Source organism: Entelurus aequoreus, linkage group LG19, assembly GCF_033978785.1.
Source record: "Entelurus aequoreus isolate RoL-2023_Sb linkage group LG19, RoL_Eaeq_v1.1, whole genome shotgun sequence".
Classification (NCBI taxonomy): Eukaryota; Metazoa; Chordata; class Actinopteri; order Syngnathiformes; family Syngnathidae; genus Entelurus; species Entelurus aequoreus.
The window spans coordinates 23,824,583-23,847,244 of record NC_084749.1 but is presented as its reverse complement, the minus strand read 5'-3'; the positions used below and the strand labels follow the sequence as shown (position 1 = coordinate 23,847,244).

General features: G+C 39.5%; 3 protein-coding genes across 5 annotated transcripts in view; 1 reads left to right on the top strand and 2 right to left on the bottom strand.

The window, feature by feature from the left end:
- The window catches only part of LOC133635217 (serine/threonine-protein kinase MAK-like), a 55,172-nt gene extending 54,214 nt beyond the window's left edge, over positions 1–958 (bottom strand). For both annotated transcript variants that reach the window (XM_062028138.1, XM_062028140.1), the window contains exon 1: positions 684–958. The gene's annotated coding sequence lies outside the window, so the exon portion shown is untranslated. The remainder of the gene's footprint in view (positions 1–683) is intronic.
- Positions 509–13,122, top strand: psmg4 (proteasome (prosome, macropain) assembly chaperone 4). The gene is made up of 3 exons (XM_062028143.1): positions 509–985; positions 3,753–3,828; positions 12,633–13,122. The coding sequence occupies exons 1-3, from the start codon at positions 809–811 to the stop codon at positions 12,752–12,754; spliced, it is 375 nt and encodes a 124-aa protein (XP_061884127.1). The 5' UTR covers positions 509–808; the 3' UTR covers positions 12,755–13,122.
- The window catches only part of LOC133635218 (solute carrier family 22 member 23), a 60,067-nt gene continuing 50,196 nt past the window's right edge, over positions 12,792–22,662 (bottom strand). For both annotated transcript variants that reach the window (XM_062028141.1, XM_062028142.1), the window contains one exon: positions 12,792–15,578. In XM_062028141.1, coding sequence (XP_061884125.1) covers positions 15,158–15,578 — 421 coding nt within the window. In that variant the 3' untranslated portion in view covers positions 12,792–15,157. The remainder of the gene's footprint in view (positions 15,579–22,662) is intronic.

Here is a 22,662-nt window from a genome sequence, read left to right as displayed (position 1 = left end):
TTACCATTTAGTGGTCAATTGTACAGAATATGTACTGTACTGTGCAATCTACTAATAAAAGTTTCAATAAATCAAAAACCACACCATAATTCCTTTGCTGACCCCTCTCTGTCAGTTTACGTGGCTGAGTTGCTGTTGTTCCCAAACTCTTCCATTTTCTTATAATAAAGCCGACAGTTGACTTTGGAATATTTAGGAGCGAGGAAATTTCACGAATGGATTTGTTGTACAGGTGGCATCCTATGACAGTTCCACGCTCAAAATCCCTGAGCTCCTGAGAGCGGCCCATTCTTTCACAAATGTTTGTAGAAACAGTCTCCATGCCTAAGTGCTTGATTTTATACACCTGTGGCCGGGCCAAGTGATTAGGACACCTGATTCTGATCATTTGGATGGGTGGCCAAATAATTTTGGCAACATAGTGTACATTGACTTGGATTAACGAGTGTTGTTGTATGTAATACAACCTGTGGCCAAACGGAGGCACTGTTGGGAAAATTAAGCATGGCTGCCAGCCGGACTCCCCAGAAATCGTGTGTGTTTGGCTTCGTTGTAAAGGAGCATATCTAAACATACGTCACGCCAATATTTCCACAGCCGTTTTCAAGTTAAAGCCCGAAACGTCGTGTACAGTATGAATAAGTGCAATGCAGTACAAAGACCAGTAGGGGGCGGGAATTCACCTCATAGATGAGATTCTCCCAAGCACCGGATGCATCGATGGCTTTGACCTGCTTTTCTGTTCCCAACCCGGAAGCTGTTTCTGTAATTTGTCGTCTCTGCCTACGTAAATAAACATTCGAGGAAAATGAATGAAGTACACAACGGTGAGATTTTGAATCCCATTTCAGTTCACAATTTTTCTGAGAGGATCCTGGAGCAGACGGTCCACTTTCACATCATGAAGCTCAGCGGCGGCTTTTTCCTGTGGATTGGTTCGAGCCCACTTTTGTCCAACTTGGCGGTTTCAATGAGCAGCAAATACGTGAGGAAACACGTTGGTTGTTTTTGACGTTTTTGTTTTTGATTTCACGACTACGTTCCAAGAGGTCGTCATACAAGCTATGCATGTGTTGCCTTTGATTTGCTATTAAGGAAATACTAAATGGCAGTTTGATGATAACTATTGTATGTTCTCCTTTAACGCCACACTACATTATATTACGAAGTATAGAATGACAGTGCATCCATGCAAAGTTGTATTCGCATTTGTATTATGCTATATGCGTTTTTTTATAAATGTACACAATTTTAAACTCCTCAAGGGACAAATTGTTCGATATTCATTTTCAAATGTATTTCAAATTCCATTGCAAAACATCATTTTCACTACAAATTGATGATAAAAGGACATCGTTTTCACTACAAATTGAGGATAAAGGGAAGCATGCTAGCGAATTGCCACTTAATTTTGCCATTAAATATAATTTTAAGCCAATTAATAAATTGTAATGCTTTAATAGTGTTACTATACCATACCGTACCATACCAACTTTATTTATAAAGCCCTTTAAAAACAACCACAGTTGAAGAACAAAGGGCTGTACACCACAAAGAAATAGAGGCAAAGTACAGACTAAAAATTAACTTAAGACTTAGACTTAGAATTCCTTTTTATTGTCATTCAAATTTGAACTTTACAGTACAGATAAGAACGAAATTTCGTTACATAAGCTCATGGTAGTGCAGGATAAAAAAGCAATAAGGTGCATATGCGGTCCTCTCCAAGGTTTCTCATAGTCATTCACATTGACGTCCCACTGGGGTGAGTTTTTCCTTGCCCGTATGTGGGCTCTGTACCGAGGATGTCGTTGTGGCTTGTGCAGCCCTTTGAGACACTTGTGATTTAGGGCTATATAAATAAACATTGATTGATTGATTGATATATAAATAAATAAATAGGTTATTGTACAGATAAATATATTGCACTTTTTCACATGCATCCACGTTTATGTATGTATGTTGTATTGTCTTTTTTATTCCAGCGAGTTAATCCATTTTGGGGGGAGTTGAGGGGATAATTATGATGCGTTCAAGAGTCTTACGGCCTGGGGGAAGAAGCTGTTACAGAGGTTCTGCTTCGGAGAGAACATCTAAAACAGAAGTAAAATACACATTGATAAAGCAAATACAAATTACCCTAAGAACAATTTGTTTGATAAAAAGCAGTTAAAAAGTTAAAAACAGTTAAAAAATTTAATAAACAGTTTAAAGTCTCATGCTGGGTTAAAAGCCAGTGAATAAAAATGCGTTTTAAGAAGGATCTTAAAAATAGCCAAAGAAGGGGCCTGTCTAACATGGAGAGGGAGATCGTTCCAGAGTTTGGGACCCGCAACAGAGAAGGCCCTGTCCCCTCTGAGCTTGCGCTTTGATTTGGGTACCTCCAGGATCAGCTGATCAGCTGACCTGAGGGACCGGGTGGGGGCATAGAGGTGGAGCAGCTCAGAGAGGTAAGGTGGGGCAGGACCACGTAAGGATTTAAAAACGAGTAAGATCATTTTAAAATGGACTCTAAAATACACAGGCAGCACTATCCATCCACCCATCCATTTTCTTCTGCTTATCCGAGGTCGGGTCGCGGAGGCAGCAGCCTAAGCAGGGAAGCCCAGACTTCCCTCTCCCCAGCCACTTCGTCCAGCTCCTCCCGGGGGATCCCAAGGCGTTCTCAGGGCAGCCGGGAGACATAGTCTTCCCAACGTGTCCTGGGTTTTCCCCGTGGCCTCCCACCGGTCGGACGTGCCCTAAACACCTCCCTAGGGAGGCGTTCGGGTGGCATCCTGACCAGATGCCAGAACGACCACATCTAGCTCCTCTCGATGTGGAGGAGCAGCGGCTTTACTTTGAGCTCCTCCCGGATGGCAGAGCTTCTCACCCTATCTCTAAGGGAGAGCCCCACCACCCGGCGGAGGAAACTCATTTCGGCCGCTTGAACCCGTGATTTTGTCCTTTCGGTCATAACCCAAAGCTCATGACCATAGGTGAGGATGGGAATGTAGATTGACCGGTAAATTGAGAGCCTTACTTTCCGGCTCAGCTCCTTCTTCACCACAACGGATCGATACAGCGTCCGCATTACTGAAGACGCCGCACCGATCCGCCTATTCGATCTCAAGATCCACTCTTAGTGTTACTAATCACATTCAAATTGTTCTCAATGTATCTCTTTAATTATTATAAATCTATTTACATAATACGTTAAATGGAAACTTGTAATATGCCACTCATTAAATGTGTTACTTAGTTACAGAGTCATTATTATTATTATTATTATTATTCATTTTAAAATAAATACATTTTCGACAAATTTTAAGTGTTTAAGAATAAACCCAAATGTGTTTAATGTGTTCAATTTGATCCGTGGTACAACACACATCAAAAGAGTCTGGGATTTTATGGGCTAAATAAAATACATCCTGCCCTAAAACTGATTCTATTTTTTGGATTATATATTCAGATGTATTATATCCAGCTATTAAAAGATAAAGTGAATTGTAAATTACAATGATACAGATTATACATTTGCATTGCACGCATTTAAGTGATACGCGTAAAGTATATGAGCTAATACAATGTAACTTAACCTGTTTATTATTGTATGGGCAAATTACAAAAATCTGTCCACAGAAGAGGCATCGTCTCTAAAAGTGTTGAACATTATAACTGTCTACTACTATCGGTATCAAAAATGAAATGCACAACAATGATATCAAGCTTGATTGAGTCCTACTTAAACGTGTCTGTCTTTTCTACAGGACTCCATGCCATTATCGACATTAGTGATGGGGGACCCTTCCAACACTGCTCCAAATTCTTTGGCACAGAGATTAGGTATTGCTGGGTGCTTTATTGTTTTTTTTAACTACACAGTAGAATGTCCAAAGTTGACCTTTATCTGTTCCATAACACAGGTAAACTTCTTGTTTACCAATGTAGTTTAAAGCTTATTTATTTTCTATGGGGATCAATTGTAAAAAAATAAATAAAATAAAACTGTTCCAGTGTTAAACTGTCACTTCACCAAACGTTACCTATACCAGCAATGTTTTTGATCATTTTTATTTGAAACAGTACTAACCGTCAAGAGTTTTACAGCTGTTTATAATTAATACCAGTAGATGTTACAACTAATTCATGCAGCCTGACTTGGTGTTAGAACGAGACATGTAAGTAGCGTTCTTTTCTACACCGGATAACCCGCTGCGCCTGATGTACGGAATAATTCTGGTTTTGCTTACCGAACTCAAAACTATTTTATTTGGTACATGGTGTAATGATAAGTGTGACAAGTAGATGGCAGTCAAACATAAGAGATATGTGTAAACTGCAATATGATGGCAGTCACACACAAGAGATAGGTGTAGACTCCAATATGACTCAAGTAAACAACACCATCCTTTTATATGTTCCGTTGAAAATAGAACATTACACACTAAAAAATCCATCAAAATGTTTTAGTACGACTTTGGTAAGCTATGAAGCCGCACCTCTTGATGGATTGTACCGTGCTTCAACATACGAGTATTATTAGGGTGTGTGTGTGTATAAGGTAAGACATACAGTATTATCTGGCGTTTGTTTCGCAATGTTATGCAAAAGGTACTTTTCTTACCTTCTGGTACCTGCTGATCTGTATTTGGGATCTGCATAAGTCCTGAACAAATGTGCACATCCGCCATAATCGATAAGCTTCTTCTTTTTCCTCTACTTGTTATGGGACATTCAACCTCCGCTGTTGCCAATTTTAATATAAAGTAGTGTAAAGTTCTAACTTATATCTGTCAGTAAACTCGCCATGAAAGCGTTAAAACATACCGGTGTAGTGAGTTTACATTATGCACCCAAGGAACTTTTGTTATTAGAGAGTTCCGGTTGGACAGTTTTACACGGGACACATTTCCGGCGTTATTATTGCACTAGTGAGCCACGGATGAGGAGATGCTGCTCCATTATTGATTTAAGTAAAGTCTGAATGAGGCACAGGCCTCCTAATAACTCCAAAAGTCCGAACTCACACCCACGGCTCACACCCACGGATGGGGAAGCGTCATTTAAAGGGGTCACCTTACCATTTTTTTTCTACATTTAAAACACCTCCTTAAGGTCTACATAACATGTAATGGTGTTTTTTTGTCAACAATTTGCATAGATTATGTTTTACAGACCATTTTCAAGCTTCTTTCTGACTACTGTCTCTTCAGGATGCGTGGTTTTGTGGGCTGTCTTATTTACATGGCTCTAAATTGACGTCTTCTTCTCCCACCATCATTTTTGTAGTTTTTAGCGCTTCCATAGGTAGTCTCTTTATAGATTAGTTTCGAACAATACTCTACTTTGTATTAGAAATGGCGACATCAGAGGATGCGTGTGCATTTTATGAGCCAGTCTGCTTCACAACAAGAAGATAGCGAAAAAGAAGGAGCTTATTATTACAATGGTGGACACGCGCAATGCTTTTTGGGTAAAGCTTTACCATATATGGGTAATTTGCTGATGTCACCAATAGGGAAAACTTCTCTAATGGGGCAAATTCCAAGTTCAAGTATGAAAGGAAGACAACACTGTTTTTTAAAAACCTCCGCAATGCCTCCACGTTTCAATTTAAAGTTGTGGGACTTATGCAAACTCCAAATAGACAAAAGCAGGTACCAATAGGTAAGAAAAGCTGGTTTTGCATTATAGGGCGCCCTTAAGTATTACCGTATTTTTTAAGGCGCACTTAAAATAATTTGTTTCCTCTCAAAACTCGATAGTGCGCCTTATAACACGGTGCGCCTAATGTACGGAATAATTTTGGTTTTGCGTGCCGATTTCGAAGCCATTTTATTAGGCACACGGTGTAATGATAAGTGTGACCAGTAGATGGCAGTCAAACATAAGAGATATGTGTAGACTGCAATATGATGGCAATATGACTCAAGTAAACAACACCAACATTTTATATGTTCCATCGAAAATATAGAACATTACACACGGCACTCAAAAATCTATGAAAGTGTTTTAGTACGACTTTGGTAAGCTATGAAGCTGCACCGCTTGATGGATTGTCGGCGTATTAAACACACGAGTATTAATATGGTGTGTATATGAGGTAAGACATATTATCTGGCGTTTTGTTTCGCAATATTTTGCAAAAGAGACTTTTCTTACTTTCTGGTACCTGCTGATTTGTATTTGAGATCTGCATAAATCCTGAAAAATTGCGCACGTCCGCCTTTGTAGTCCGTACCGACACCGTAGTCGATAAGCTTCTTCCTTTTCTCTATCTTCTTGTTATGGGACGTTCATCCTCTGCTGTTGCCATTTCTAATATAAAGTAGTGTAAAGTTCTTACCTATATCTTTCAGTAAACTCGCCATGAAAGCGCTAAGCGGCTTTAAGATGATCTGTAAAACATAATCCATGCAACATTTTGACCAAAAAACCACCATTGCATGTTAGACCACAAGGAAGTGTTTTAAATTCAGAAAAAAATTCATAATAATATGACTCTTTTAATGCGCCTTATAATCCGGTGCGCCCTATGGGCCGGAAAATATGGTACGCAAGTGAAGCCACCTGCCGGAGGACTTCAGGGTTGCAGAGAATGTTAAATTTTTTTGAAATAACCTCAAGACCTACTATTTTAACTTGGTGTTTGATTAATATTCCTGTTCCTTTTATTATTCTGGGGGTGTTTGAGACTGGGGTTGTATTTATATAATGAGGGTGGAACCCTAGGAGGTACGTTTTTTTAAAATGCTTTTAATGTAAAGCACTTTGTGTTTCATTTTGTATGTATTAAAAGCGCTTTACAGATTAAGTTATATAGATTGATAATTTTCAATAACGAAAGGCCTAACCACGACTTTACTGTTCTGATCCTGACTTAAAAACGAGAGATGGGAATCTTTAGGCACCTCACGATTCGATTAAAAATCGTTTCTTGATGCATCCTTAATTTATGTATATTAATGCAGTTTTAAATTTATTTTTGTTTCACTAAATGAGTGTTTATCATATGCAACTTTTGAAAACAGTGCTTTTGTAATTAAGAAACAGTAAATTGTGCAAAACTGGAACATGTGAACAGGCCCCACGTTTCCACATGTTGATTTCTATCCTAGGTTCACGCGATATAGACAATATAAATTATATAAATTTGGCCGACCATACAGCTTTTAATGCTATCGTTATATCGTGATAATCTAGTTGATGATGACACATTCTAGCTGTGTCCCTCAACAGCGACAATCAAGACGAATGTGTCCTTAACGCACTGTAGCATCCTTGCTGAGAGGCGCAGCTAATGTCCCTCCTGTGTTCAAAGCCACTTATAAAGTCAGCAATCATCGCCTTAAAGGTGGAAAATACAGTGCATCTGGAAAGTATTCACATAGCTTCACTTTTTCTTTTTTTGTTGTGTTACAGTTGTATTCCAAAATGGAGTACATCCATTGTGTCCTCAAAATACTACACACAATACCACATTATGACAATGCAATTTTTGTATTTATTTTTGCAAATATATTATTTGCTGCACCTCTCAAGCTCCATCAGGTTGGATGGGAAGCATTGGTTTTCATCCCAGATATCGCTGTACATTGCTGCATTTGGTTTAGTCAGGGAGGTGACCAAGAACTCGATGGTCACTCTGTCAGAGCTACAGCATTCTTCTGTGGAGAGATGAGAACCTTGTGGAAGGACAACCATCTCTGCAGCAATCCACCATACAAGCCTGTATGGTATTGTGGCCATACGGAAGCCATTTCTTAGTAAAACGTTTGCCAAAATGCACCTGAAAGACTCTCAGACCATGAGAAACAAAGTTCTCTGGTCTGATGAGACACAGATTAAGCACCACTCATCACCAGGCCAATACCATCCCTACAGTGAAGCATGGTGGTGGCAGCATCATGGTGTGGGGATGTTTTTTCAGCGGCAGGAACTGGGAGACTCGTCATGCTAGAGGCAAAGATGAATGCAGCAATGTACAGAGACATCTTGGATGATCACAAACACTTCTCTTTCAACCTGATGGGGCTTGTGAGGTGCTGCAAAGAGGAATGGGCGAAACTGCCCAAAGATAGGTGTGCCAAGCTTGTGGCATCGTATTCAAAAAGACTTGCGGTTGTAATCGCTACCAAAGGTGCATCAACAAAGTATTGAGCAAATTCTGTGGATACTTATGTGCATGGGATTTTTTTTTTAGTTTAAATCAAATTTTTAAAAAAAACCTCATTGTCATATGGGGTATTGTCTGTAGAATTACCAGGACAAAAATGTATTTATTCCATTTTGGAATAAGGCTGTAGCATAACAAAACATGGGAAAAGTGAAGCGATGTGAATACTTTCCGGATGCACTGTAAACTACGTTTCTTACAATGTCATCCCTGAGGGCCAAGGAATAGCTAAACATGCTACACTAAACCCATACTTGCCAACCTTGAGACCTCCGAATTCGGGAGATTGGGGGGGGGGAGTAGGAGTATATGTATAAAGTTAAAGTTAAAGTTAAAGTTAAAGTACCAATGATTGTCACACACACTAGGTGTGGTGAAATTTGTCCTCTGCATTTGACCCATCCCCTTGTTCACCCTCTGGGAGGTGAGGGGAGCAGTGGGCAGCAGCGGTGCCGCGCCCGGGAATCATTTTTGGTGATTTAACCCCCAATTCCAACCCTTGATGCTGAGTGCCAAGCAGGGAGGTAATGGGTCCCATTTTTATAGTCTTTGGTATGACTCGGCCGGGGTTTGAACTCACAACCTACCGATCTCAGGGCGGACACTCTAACCACTAGGCCACTGAGTAGGCTAGTATAGCTAGAATTCACTGAAATTCAAGTATTTCCTATATATATATATATATATATATATATATATATATACTACCGTTCAAAAGTTTGGGGTCACATTGAAATGTCCTTATTTTTGAAGGAAAAGCGCTGTACTTTTCAATGAAGATAACTTTAAACTAGTCTTAACTTTAAAGAAATACACTCTATACATTGCTAATGTGGTAAATGACTATTCTAGCTGCAAATGTCTGGTTTTTGGTGCAATATCTACATAGGTGTATAGAGGCCCATTTCCAGCAACTATCACTCCAGTGTTCTAATGGTACAATGTGTTTGCTCATTGGCTCATCTGAAACTCGACAGTCTATTCTTGTTCTTAGAAATGAAGGCTATTCCACAAAATTATTTGGGTGACCCCAAACTTTTGAACGGTAGTGTATATATATATACAGTATATATATATATATATTATATACCGTATTTTTTGGACTATAAGTCACAGTTTATTTCATAGTTTGGCCGGGGGTGCGACTTATACTCAGGAGTGAGGATTTAGCGATTAGGAGTGACAGATTGTTTGGTGAACGTTTAGCAGGGGTCACCAACCTTTTTGAAACCAAGAGCTACTTCTTGGGTACTGATTAATGCGAAGGGCTACCAGTTTGATAAACACTTACATAAATTGCCAGAAATAGCCAATTTGCTCAATTTACCTTTAACTCTATGTTATTATTAATAATTAATGATATTTATCTTTGTGGAAACACTGATCATCTTAATGATTTCTCACAATACATATATATAGAAACAGATAAATATCAATATGCAATACTTTATTTTTATATTTTCTCTAAGTGCACATTTTTCAAATTGAACATTTTCAAATGATGATGATCACTTCTAAGACAGTCTTGTGAAATCACAATATCCCATTTTAACTAGCTAGCCACTAACATTTTTTAACAAATCATGAATTACTTTGCACCATGTTTGTACAAATAATAACTCATGTAAAATACAAAAGTCAACTCTCAAATTTTTAAATAAATCATGTCACACTTTGAACTGGACACCAAATCTGTTATCTGTTTCTTTGTCAGTTAGTAGGAAGCCTGGCATTGCATAGGTATATGTGTTTAAAAATCCTAAAATAATTTTTAAGGTTGTATTTTTTCTCTAAAATTGTCTTTCTGAAAGTTATAAGAAGCAAAGTAAAAAAATTAATGAATTTATTTAAACAAGTGAAGACCAAGTCTTTAAAATTAGTGAGTGTGAAGCGACTGGGATGAGAATCAGCACCTCCAAGTCCGAATCCATGGTTCTCGCCCGGAAAAGGGTGGAGTGCCATCTCCGGGTTGCGGAGGAGACCCTGAGTTCAAGTACCTCAGAGTCTTGTTCACGAGTGAGGGAAGAGTGGATCGTGAGATCGACAGGCGGATCGGTGCGGCGTCTTCAGTAATGCGGACGCTGTATCGATCCGTTGTGGTGAAGAAGGAGCTGAGCCGGAAGGCAAAGCTCTCAATTTACCGGTCGATGTACGTTCCCATCCTCACCTATGGTCATGAGCTTTGGGTTATGACCGAAAGGACAAGATCACGGGTACAAGCGGCCGAAATGAGTTTCCTCCGCCGGGTGGCGGGGCTCTCCCTTAGAGATAGGGTGAGAAGCTCTGCCATCCGGGGGGAGCTCAAAGTAAAGCCGCTGCTCCTCCACATCGAGAGGAGCCAGATGAGGTGGTTCGGGCATCTGGTCAGGATGCCACCCGAACGCCTCCCTAGGGAGGTGTTTAGGGCACGTCCGACCGGTAGGAGGCCACGAGGAAGACCCAGGACACGTTGGGAAGACTATGTCTCCCGGCTGGCCTGGGAACGCCTCGGGATCCCCCGGGAGGAGCTGGACGAAGTGGCTGGGGAGAGGGAAGTCTGGGCTTCCCTGCTTAAGCTGCTGCCCCCGCGACCCGTCCTCGGATAAGCGGAAGAAGATGGATGGATGGATGGATGGGTTTTATCAAATAAATTTCCGCAAAAAATGCGACTTATACTCCAGTGCGACTTATAAATGTTTTTTTCCTTCTTTATTATGCATTTTCGGCCGGTGCGACTTATACTCCGGAGCGACTTATACTCCGAAAAATACGGTATATATATATATATATATATATATATATATATATATATATATATATATATATATATATATATATATATATATATATATATATATGTATATGTATATATATATATATATATATGTATATGTATATATATATATATATATATATATATATATATATATATATATATATATATATATATATATATATATATATACACAGTATATAAAAAATAAATACTTGACTTTCAGTGAATTCTAGCTATATATATATATATTTATTTTATTATATATATACATATATAAATAAAATAAATACTTGAATTTCAGTGTTCATTTATTTACACATATACACACATAAAAGTCTGATCTACAAAATGTGCAGGCAGCATACCCCTTCCCTTCGAGCTGTCCTGGATGAACTGAAATTATTTTTTCCAATCATTTTGGAACTTGCAAGCGTACTTCTTCTTACTCGTCGTCGCCATGTCTCTTCTTCGTTCTTCTGCTTTAGTACTTGCCGTAGTTTTGAAGCAATGCATGATGGGAATCCGGATGTTGTGTGTCAGTGTATTAACGTGCTGGCTGGAATAAACACACTCTGAGAAATAGCTCCGTGTCTGCCTACTTTATGGGTTATAGATAAACCTATGGATAACGGACACATATATAATAGTCTCCTTTTCAGGTGAGAGAGGACGCTAAAGGCAGTGCCTTTAAGGCACGCCCCCAATATTGTTTTCCGATTGGAAATCGGGAGAAATTCGGGAGAATGGTTGCCCCGGAAGATTTTCGGGAGGGGCACTGAAATTCGGGAGTCTCCCAGGAAAATCGGGAGGGTTGGCAAGTATGAGCTAACCTCAAGCTAAAGCTTTTGAATGTTAACAAATTTGGGCGAGCGGTACAAATATCGACAGTAACAATACCAAGTATAAATTCAATATATGGTCGATATTGCAGTGGCTCGATCGATATTCTATGTTTATCAGAAAATATTTTGTTGTTTTTTGTTACTGTTTACACTGGAAAAGGAGGGCTTTAAGGGGGAAAAAACAAATAATTTCAAAAAGCATAAATCAGAGCCAGCAATAGGAAATAATTGAAATATTTAATTGATAAAGTTATATTTAGAAATTTTTTTGTGATCAAAAAAGGAATCATATAATGATCTTGAAAATCTGACCCTGTAACTACTGGATCGATAGTCACATTTGTAGTACCGCTCAAAACTAATGTAAAGTATAGAACAACAGAAGAATACCTACTTACTACATTTGAACAGCAGAAAGTAACCAGCTTTTAACAGTAAATTAACATGTAGATTAATAATATTTTTGAGAAAACAATACAACTGGAAATTATTATTACAAATCTATTACTGCATACGTCAGGAGCAAAATTATGAGCCTTTGTAACCCATAGTAAAGTGATTCTATTATAATTTACATACCAACTAATATTTTGTGATATATATCGTTATTGCAGGAGGTAGCAATATCAGACTTAGAATCAGAATTATTGGCCAAGTATGTTAAACACACAAGGAATTAAACTTGGAATTTAGATTTTAAGCCATATTGCCCATCCCTAGTCCACATTCAGTAGTGTTGAAATAAAACAACTTCAAATGTCTTAAACAACCTGGAGAAAACATATAAATACAAACTTAAATAGAAATGTAGGTTTTGAGAACCAAACTTGACTAAAATGTAAAACTTGCTCTCTGTTTCTGCCATATTTTGCAGCAAAGAAGACCAAAAAGCAAGTGTTCGTGAGTTACAGTCTTGCAGCGACAGACTCCAGCCTCTCTCTGCTTGTTGAAAACAGAATAAAAAAGGAGCTTGATCTTCATCCGGATAAATTTTGATCCATAAGTAAGATCTTCCACACAGTCTCATTCAGTGATTTTTTTTTTATTGACATAATAAATTAGGTGATTTTTTTTATTATCAAAACATGTAGGCCTATGGCTTTTGTACAAATGTATCATTAAAAAAAATAACACTTACAAAACAGTATTAGTGGCTGAGTATTTTTTTTACAAACTAGCAAATTGTACAGGTTGGTTAAAATGTGAGTAAATGCTGAAGAAAGATGGTGGACCCTAAGACAAAATGTTTTCTGTTACTATGTAATGTGCTTATATACTATATCTAACTATAAGGTGGATGTTTCACACATTATCATTAAAAGGTACATTGACACACCTGTATGCAGTCCAAAGGGATATTTTGTATAAATAAACACTTAACAGTGAGCCCAAACCTAGGCATACTGGTCTAGTCTAATCACAAAGATTGTGCTTCCTGTCTAGGTTTAGCAAAGGAGCTGGATTACATCATTACCACAGTACAAAGAACACAGTGAGATTTGGAGTGGGATATTTGCAAGAAAAGGATGCAATTCAGATGACAAAATTGTCCTCGCTAGTGTGAAGGAAAAAATACTGGTTTTCCAAAATGACTAATAACGAAATTCAAAAATGTTGAGATGCTTCATAAGACATCGAAAATATACTTTCAATGTCCAATCAACTCTCAGGTCTGTTAGCATTCCCAGCAAGCGACACTTATTGTGTGCATTAAGGTCTCCGGTTGTTCGCCCACGGCACACAACCATCATACACCCTCACAAACAGCTGTAATGCTTACTTTAAAAAAAAGAAAATGTCTTCACTGACCTCCCCGTGACCTGTCAGAGGATAAAGTGCCACTGTGGACCACAAATAACAAGAAAAAAACATGTTAAACTTTGTGCCCATTCATGCAAAAACAGTGGTAGTGGTTTTAGGCCAATCCCTGCATCGCCGCATTGGTTGAAAAACACATACACTTAATTGTGTCCCCTGACATTTAGTGCAAACGAAAGAATCGGGTATGACTGCTGAAGAGCTGAGGCTGAACTGACATGCTGCATAGAAAATCTGGAATTACGGGAAAATTCGGAAGTTTGGACTGGTGAAAAATTGTTGGGTTTGACAGGAGGGCAACGGAATTTGGGGAAATACCCACTCATTCCAATGGCGATATTTTTGCCTGATTAATATGGAATCCTGACAAAACTGAGAATTATTGAAGTGTGGAAAATAAATGTCCCCATTTCAACGGTTTTGACGTTGAAACGGTTTGAATCAGTTCAGTTAAGTGGAAGTAGAATACTTTGAATTCTCCAAATCAAAGGGAATTTGTGTTACCTACGCAACTGTGTTATTATGGGAAAAGTAGACATTTTTGGGACGCTCTTCAGCATTCATAATTAGAATATACAGTACAGGCCAAAAGTTTGGACACACCTTCTCAATCACAACACAACTGATGATCCCAACTCCATTGATAAAGCAAGAAATACCACTAATCAACCCTGACACCTGTGAAGTGAAAACCATTTCAGGTGACTACCTCTTGAAGCTCATCGAGAGAATGCCAAGAGTGTGCAAAGCGGCAATCAGAGCAAAGGGTGGCTATTTTGAAGGAAGTAGAATATAAAACATGTTTTCAGTTATTTCACCTTTTTTTGTTAAGTTCATTACTCCACATGTGTTCATTCATAGTTTTGATGCCTTCAGTGACAATCTACAATGTAAATAGTCATGAAAATAAAGAAAACACATTGAATGAGAAGGCGTGTCCAAACTTGTACTGTACTGTACATGAAACAAAATCTACTGATAACTGTTCTATTTGCCTTCATTGACTGCTTTGACCTGAAAGACTCTTTAAAAAAGTTGGCCGCAGGAGACTTCAGATAAACTCAAATCAGCTTGACTTCTGCACTGGAACTTTGGCAACTCTTCATCTGTCATTTTTTACCACAAATCATCAAAAAATATTTCCATCTCCATTTCAGCCTTACTATTCCAACTGATTATCAGGCCTTTAGCAGAACGTTTTTCCAAATGAAAATACAGGCCGTGTCTCAAATCAAATACTTCCGTCAATATTGTAGATATTGAGGGTTCCAATTTTGACAAAGTAGTGTTGCCCCAAATTGTGCATTTATCATTTATCGTCATTAGACACCCGGCAGTTGCAAAATATGCCGTACAGTTAAAATAAGGATACAAGAAATCTTTTATTGGTACGACTTTTTTCCTCTTCGCTACTTAGCCAAGATGGTATTTTAAGTGCGACATCTGGTACTGACTGTGCACTACTTTCTGCACTCAAAAGACCCAAGTATGGAAGTGTGCGAGTTAGGACACAGCCGCAAGTCACACATTTTTTTAGGGCTCCAGTCTTCTTAGTGGTTGCCCAACAAATCGTGGTTAGGTTCATACCCCATTGGCTATTGCGTGGTTGCCAATTACCTCCCCGCCAGTGGCCAAGGAGTACGAGGCAGGTACCGCTGCCAGAGCGGTCGCTGCTGCAACAGTAGCACTCCCGGTGGCGGACAGGTGAAGTGGTGTGTCGTGGACGCGGGAGTAGTCCCTGTCACTCTTGGCGAGGAGAAGGTGCTGCTCGCCGGGGTGGAGCAACGTTCGACGAGTAAACGTCTCTCCGTCGGCCAAGGTTTCGGGCAAAGGTTGACCGCGAGGCTCGGGGAGCAACAGTAGGCAGATGATACATAGTAGCGTGCAGCAAGCAAAGATCACATGATGCAGGAAGTAGCCCTTCTGGTTGTGGAGCTCCATGATGGGCGCAGTGAGCATGCCAAAGCCGGCACTTGCCAGGACCAGGCCGAGACCTCCACCCCTAATCCAAGACAAAAAGGCTTTACTAACGTGTCATTCATGTATATGCCACAAGGTCTAACCAGTATGCAAAATTTGATGTGTGCCTCAAATCGCAGTATCTGAGTTAAGCCACGTCTACACTAAGTCGATCAACCCCTTAAACCAGGGGTGTCCAAAGTGCAGCCTGGGGGCCAATTGCGGCCCGCAGCTAATAGTTTACCGGCCCGCCAAACGTTCTGGAAATGCTATTGCAAAAATTTTAAAAAAAACATTTAAAAAAGTGGAAAGAGGTGAAATCTGACCAGAAAAAGTTGCAATGTTGACACAAAGCTGCCATGCAGGCTGTTTTTTTTCTTTTTTTTTGCCATTTCTTAAAAAAAAAGAAAAAAAGAACTCAATGTTATAATGAATTATTGACCTATTCAATGCTCAAATTATTTCAAATATTTAACTTTAAAATGTTTTATGTGGAAAATATGGTGTGGTTGCCATACAAAAACATCAATGTTTTCTCTGACAAAAGAGCATAAAACAAACAAAATAATAGTTCAAACGTCAAATCGACAGATATATCTGAAGTTGATCTCGTAACTTAAGTGTTGAAAGTAAAAAAAAAAACTAATAAAAATGTATCACTTTATGATACAAACCTTTTGGGTCCCAAATATATTTAATGGGATTTTATTTGTCTTTTCACTGTGATTACTCAAAAATAATAATGAATGGTGTCCTGCATTATTGATCTTTTTAAGGCACTAATTACTTCACATCAAACATTGCTTTTTGAATGTTTTGGGCAGTGGGGGAAATACTGCATATTTCAGTTTTATTATAAAAAACAAAGTTGTCTTTGACAGAAAAGGCATAAAACCTTTTTGTTTTTTTTAACTTTATTTCAACCTGAAGTGGATATACTGTAGAGATTTACTGTAAGCGTTAAAAATATATGTATATATATATAATAATTTGACTTGTTTTTTTTTACATTTTAATGACTTTAATGCTTTAATGACCATCCCTTTATGTTCCCCGGGAGCCCTAAAGGTAAAAAAAAAAAATCCATATATTTTGTTATGGTTTGAAAATGAAAAATACCAAAATGACCCCCGCATGCTTTAATTTTTCCGTGTGCGGCCCTCAGTGGAAAAAGTTTGGACACCCCTGCCTTAAACGAATAATTGTTTAGGCTAAGCCCCGTTTCAGCCACACTGAACCAGCGTTTAACGTCGATATTTTTGGGCCATGTCACGATACACGATATATAGTATCTCGATATTTTGCCATAGCCTTGAATGAACTCTTGATGCAAATAATCACACCAGTATGATGATTCTATGTGTCTACATTAAAACATTCTTCTTCATACTGCATTAATATATGCTCATTTTAAACTTTCATGCAGAGAGGGAAATCCCAATTAAGTCAATTTACCAAAACTGTATTTATTAAACAGTTATTAAGCAGTGGCACAAACATTCATGTAATTTCAAAAACAGAAAGTGGAAGATTGTCAGAGATATTTTAAAACAAGCTATTAGTGCACATTTGTGCATGATGTCACTAAGATGACATATCAAAACAACACTAGTGTTTCCCACACATTCATTTATTTGTGGCGGCCCGCCACGAAAGAATTACCTCCGCCACAAATTTTAAAAAATATATATTTTTTATTTTTTTTTGTCCTGTCCAGCTTTTCAGGAAAATCATATAGTTGATGTAGATGCCCATATAGGCTGTTCAGATTTACTTTACAAAAGAGAAGTGTAGGATACTTCTCTTGTTGCCTTATTTGTATTTGACCACTACTGTTTTCTGTTTATTTGTTACTGACTGTGGCAGGACACCTCTGCCTCTGTTTCACTTTATGTTGCTGGTAAATAATATGGTTGTAGTAGTAGGCTAAAGATAAATTATTTAGTATGCACTAATTAAAGGGGCAGAGCTTTAAGAGACATTCTAGCTTTTATATTTTATAAGATATATTTTTTGTAAGAACCACAATTAATAAATATATTTCAGTGAATAACATATTGTTCAAATCTGTATATAAATATGTACATAAAGTGTTGTAATTATATTGTAAAATGGATGGATGGACGTTTAAAACAAAACTGTTATTATTAATTAGTAAGTATACATTTTTTGAGCCTTTTTAGAGAAAATCATATCATTGTAGTAAATTATGCAAATTACTCGATGATGTCATGGTGACCACGCCCATAGCCACGCCCCCACCGCCACAGGTATCTTGGCAGTTTATGGGAAACACTGAACACTAAATTAAAGTGCACTTTTTTGTACAGAACGCCACTACAATAGTTAAAAACAAATAAAGTGCACTTTTGTGCATGATGTCACACAAGATATTTCAGTAACTGTCAAAAAAAAAAATGCTGCATAATAGGAAATCAAATAGTGAATGTCCTTCGTTCTGTGGTAGGTTCCTGCGGACGTTATCTCCTTCTGTTGTTGATTTTTTTTTTCATATGGTGTTGATCTGGAAATAGTTGCTTCGGCATTTTGTTGGTGTGGCACCGAACAGAGATGTTGACATGCAGTTTCAAGCACTCTTCATTCTCTAGCGGGTGACTTTTCAAATGATGCTACAAATTAGCAGTGCTGCTACTTTTTGTAGCAACGCTTTTGCCGCATAATTGTTCAACATCTTCCCGCTTGAAGCCAAACCGCCGCCAGACGCCGCCGTGCTGTTTTTCTTGGGAATTAATTATTCCTCCATTTGTTACCAGATTCGCACCTTCTTTCTCTCGTATTACCACTCGCACCACACCGTTAGCATCCCAGCTAGTGTTACCCATGTAGCTACCTCTCTGCTTGGGGAGGGCGTGTGACGTTGCACGTGTGACATATGTAAGAAGGTGCTCTTGTTTATGTCTCTGTGAGAAGGAGAGACAAGAAAGAGTGGGAAACGCATGTAGTGTAATGCCCGCAGCTAAAAGCAACTGTGTGAGAACGTATACTCCAATATCACGATATAGTCATTTTCTATATCGCACAGAGACAAACCCGCGATATATCGATATATCGCCCAGCCCTAGTAGCATGTGTTTTGTATTACCTGGTCGTCGAGAGAAGACGAGGGAAAACTACGGAAATCAGCGAATGCATTTGGACTGGCAAAGCAGACTGTATCAGTTATTGTCCGCCATGTATGTCGCGGACTCGACGTCTAGGTCCAGAGTATATGAAGTCACCATAAACGAATGGACAATGAAGGTGCAGGCAAAAGAGTGAGGAGTGTCCTGACCAGATATCTAGATCCCTAGTTTGATTGATTGATTGAGACTTTTATTAGTAGGTTGCACAGTGAAGTACATATTCCGTACAATTGACCACTAAATGGTAACACCCGAATAAGTTTTTCAACTTGTTTAAGTCGGGGTCCACTTAAATTGATTCATGATACAGATATATACTATCATATATACTATCATCATAAAAAGTCATCACACAAGATAATCACATTGAATTATTTACATTATTTACAATCAGGGGTGTGGAGGGGGTGAGGGGTAGAATATGGACAGCAAGTAGTGGACATATAGAGAAAAAGAGAGCGAGAGAGGGAGAGAGAGATCAGAAGGCATAAGAAAAAGTATCTGCATTTGATTGTTTACATTTGATTATTAGCAATCTGGGGAGGGTGTTAGTTTAGGGTTGTAGCTGCCTGGAGGTGAACTTTTAGTGCGGTTTTGAAGGAGGATAGAGATGCCCTTTGTTTTATACCTGTTGGGAGCGCATTCCACATTGATGTGGCATAGAAAGAGAATGAGTTAAGACCTTTGTTAGTTCGGAATCTGGGTTTAACGTGGTTAGTGGAGCTCCCCCTGGTGTTGTGGTTATGGCGGTCATTTACGTTAAGGAAGTAGTTTGACATGTACTTCGGTATCAGGGAGGTGTAGTGGATTTTATAGACTAGGCTCAGTGCAAGTTGTTTAACTCTGTCCTCCACCTTGAGCCAGCCCACTTTAGAGAAGTGGGTAGGAGTGAGGTGGGATCTGGGGTGGAGGTCTAGAAGTAACCTGACTAGCTTGTTCTGAGATGTTTGGAGTTTAGATTTGAGGGTTTTGGAGGTGCTAGGGTACCAGGAGGTGCATGCATAATCGAAAAAGGGTTGAATGAGAGTTCCCGCCAGAATCCTCAAGGTGCTTTTGTTGACCAGAGAGAAGATTCTGTAGAGAAATCTCGTTCGTTGGTTGACCTTTCTGATTACCTTGGTTGCCATTTTATCACAGGAAAGGTTAGCCTCTAGAATGGAACCTAGGTAGGTGACCTCATCTTTCCTGGTGATAACAATGTCAACCACTTTTATGGGGAAGTCATTGACTTTCTTAAGGTTGATGTGGGACCCAAACAGGATGGATTCTGTTTTACCCAAGTGTATGGATAGCTTGTTGTCAGCGAGCCAGGTGCAAGTTCTACAGAGCTCAGCACTGAGGATTTTCTCCACCTGTGACTTGTCCTTGCTGGATACCAGCAAGGCAGAGTCATCCGCAAACAAAAACAATTCACAGTCGCATGCCGATGACATGTCATTTATGTATATAAGGAACAGTAAAGGTCCCAATATACTGCCTTGGGGGACTCCACAGCTCACTGAGAGGGGGGGGGGGGGGGGGGGGGGGGGACACGGTGCCGTTCACCTCTACCACCTGCTCCCTCCCCTCCAAGTAAGATTGCATCCAGCTCCATGAGGTTTTGTTAAATCCGATTGCTCTGAGCTTATCCAACAGTATAGCGTGGTTAACGGTGTCAAAGGCCTTCTGAAGGTCCAGCATGACCATGCCGCAGTATTTGCCCGCGTCCACCACATGTTTGATGTGGTCGGTCAGATAGAGAAGACATATGTCAGTGGAGTGGTTAGTTCTGAAGCCGGATTGGAATTTGTACATGAGTTTATTAGTGGCAAGGTAACTATCGACCTGTTCATAAACAATTTTCTCCATTACTTTCGAAATGGAGCTGAGAATAGAAACAGGTCGGTAGTTGCCAGGTTCCAATTTGCTTCCTTTTTTAAAGAGGGGAGTTACTCTTGCTATCTTAAAATCTTTTGGTACTTGGCCTTGTGTAATTGATAGGTTTATTATGTGCGTGATGATCGGGGCAATGATGGAGGCAGAGTCCCTGAGGAATCTGGAGGGAATATTATCAAGGCCGGTGGCCTTGTTAGGGTGGAGCGCGCTCAATTTTTTAAACACCTCATCAGCTGGGACCATTTCTAATTTGAAATCATCGTTGGATACTCCTAGCTTTCTGTAGAAGGCTTTAATGTGTTCTACACCAAAGCGACCAGAGTGGTGGGACAGCTTGTTGACAAGAGTTGTGGCTATGCTGGTGAAAAAGATGTTAAGTCTGCTAGCTACCTCCATTTTGTCTGTAATGAGGGAGTCACCCTCCTTGATGCTGATGTTGGTGAGTCTTGTTTTAAGTTTCTGGCTGCAACCAGGAAGCTGGTTGTTGAGAATTTTCCAGAGCTCACGTGGCTTATTTGTGTTTTCCTCTATTTTGTCGTTAATGTAATTTTTTTTTAAGGATTTAGTCAGGTTGGTTGACTTATTTCTTAATTTATTGCATTGCTTTTTGAGAGTTGGAAGGAGTAATTTGAGGTTGATGTTATTGGGTTGTTTATCTACTTCTGTTTTACATTTTTGGTATTCAGAGTATTTTCTGTCTCTGTCTTTAATGGCAGCTAATAGGTCCGGATTCATCCATGGTTCCGAGCGGGCTTTGATCCTGACTGTTTTCACGGGAGCCATGTCATTTAGTATCTTTAGGAACGCCGTTTTGAAGCGATCCCAAGCAACATCGACCAGGTTGCTCGCGAGCACAGGGGACCAGTCCCACTCATCCAATTTTATATTGAAATTGTCATTGGAGTATTTTTTGAGGGATCTGGATTGGGCTGTTATGTGGCCATTGGTTTTGGGTTTAGCTATTTTGCGGGTGCAGAAGGTTAGATAGTGGTCGCTAAGACCACAGATCATGACCCCACTATTTTTTATTTTAGGCCGGTCTGAAGTGAGAATGAGATCTATGGTTGATTGGGTGGAATCACACACCCTTGTAGGTAGCGCTATTAGCTGGGAAAGACCGTGCAGATTACAAAACTTGCTGAAGGATCTGAAGACAGGCGCATCTTTGCGTTGAATATCTGTGTTCAGATCCCCAGTTATAATTTTCTCCACGTTGTCTAGTTTGATTGATGTCAAATGTTCTTTATCAAATTGTTTATGTGTCCATTAAAGGCCTACTGAAACCCACTACTACCGACCACGCAGTCTGATAGTTTATATATCAATGATGAAATCTTAACATTGCAACACATGCCAATACGGCCGGGTTAACTTATAAAGTGACATTTTAAATTTCCCGGCAAACTTCCGGCTGAAAACGTTTCGATATGATGACGTTTGCGCGTGACGTCAATGGTTGAAGCGGAAGTATTCGGACACATTGTATCCCAATACAAAAAGCTCTGTTTTCATCGCAAAATTCCACAGTACTCTGGACATCTGTGTTGGTGAATCTTTTGCAATTTGTTTAATGAACAATGGAGACTGCAAAGAAGAAAGCTGTAGGTGGGATCGGTGTATTAGCGGCCGGCTACAGCAACACAACTAGGAGGACTTTGAGTTGGATAGCAGACGCGCTTCCGATGGTAGCCGCCGACCGCATCGATGATCGGGTGAAGTCCTTCGTCGCGCCGTCGATCGCTGGAACGCAGGTGAGCACGGGTGTTGATGAGCAGATGAGGGCTGGCGTAGGTGGAGCGCTAATGTTTTTATCATAGCTCTGACGAGGTCCCGTAGCTAAGTTAGCTTCAAAGGCGTCGTTAGCAACAGCATTGCTAGGCTTCGCCAGGCTGGAAAGCACTAGCCGTGTAGTTACAGGTCCAGGGTTTAATAATATTGTTGATCTTCTGTCTATCCTTCCAGTCAGGGGCTTATTTCTTTTGTTTGTATCTGCATTTAAGCCCGATGCTATCACGTTAGCTCCGTAGCTAAAGTGCTTCACCGATGTATTGTCGTGGAGATAAAAGTCACTGTGAATGTCCATTTCGCGTTCTCGACTCTCATTTTCAA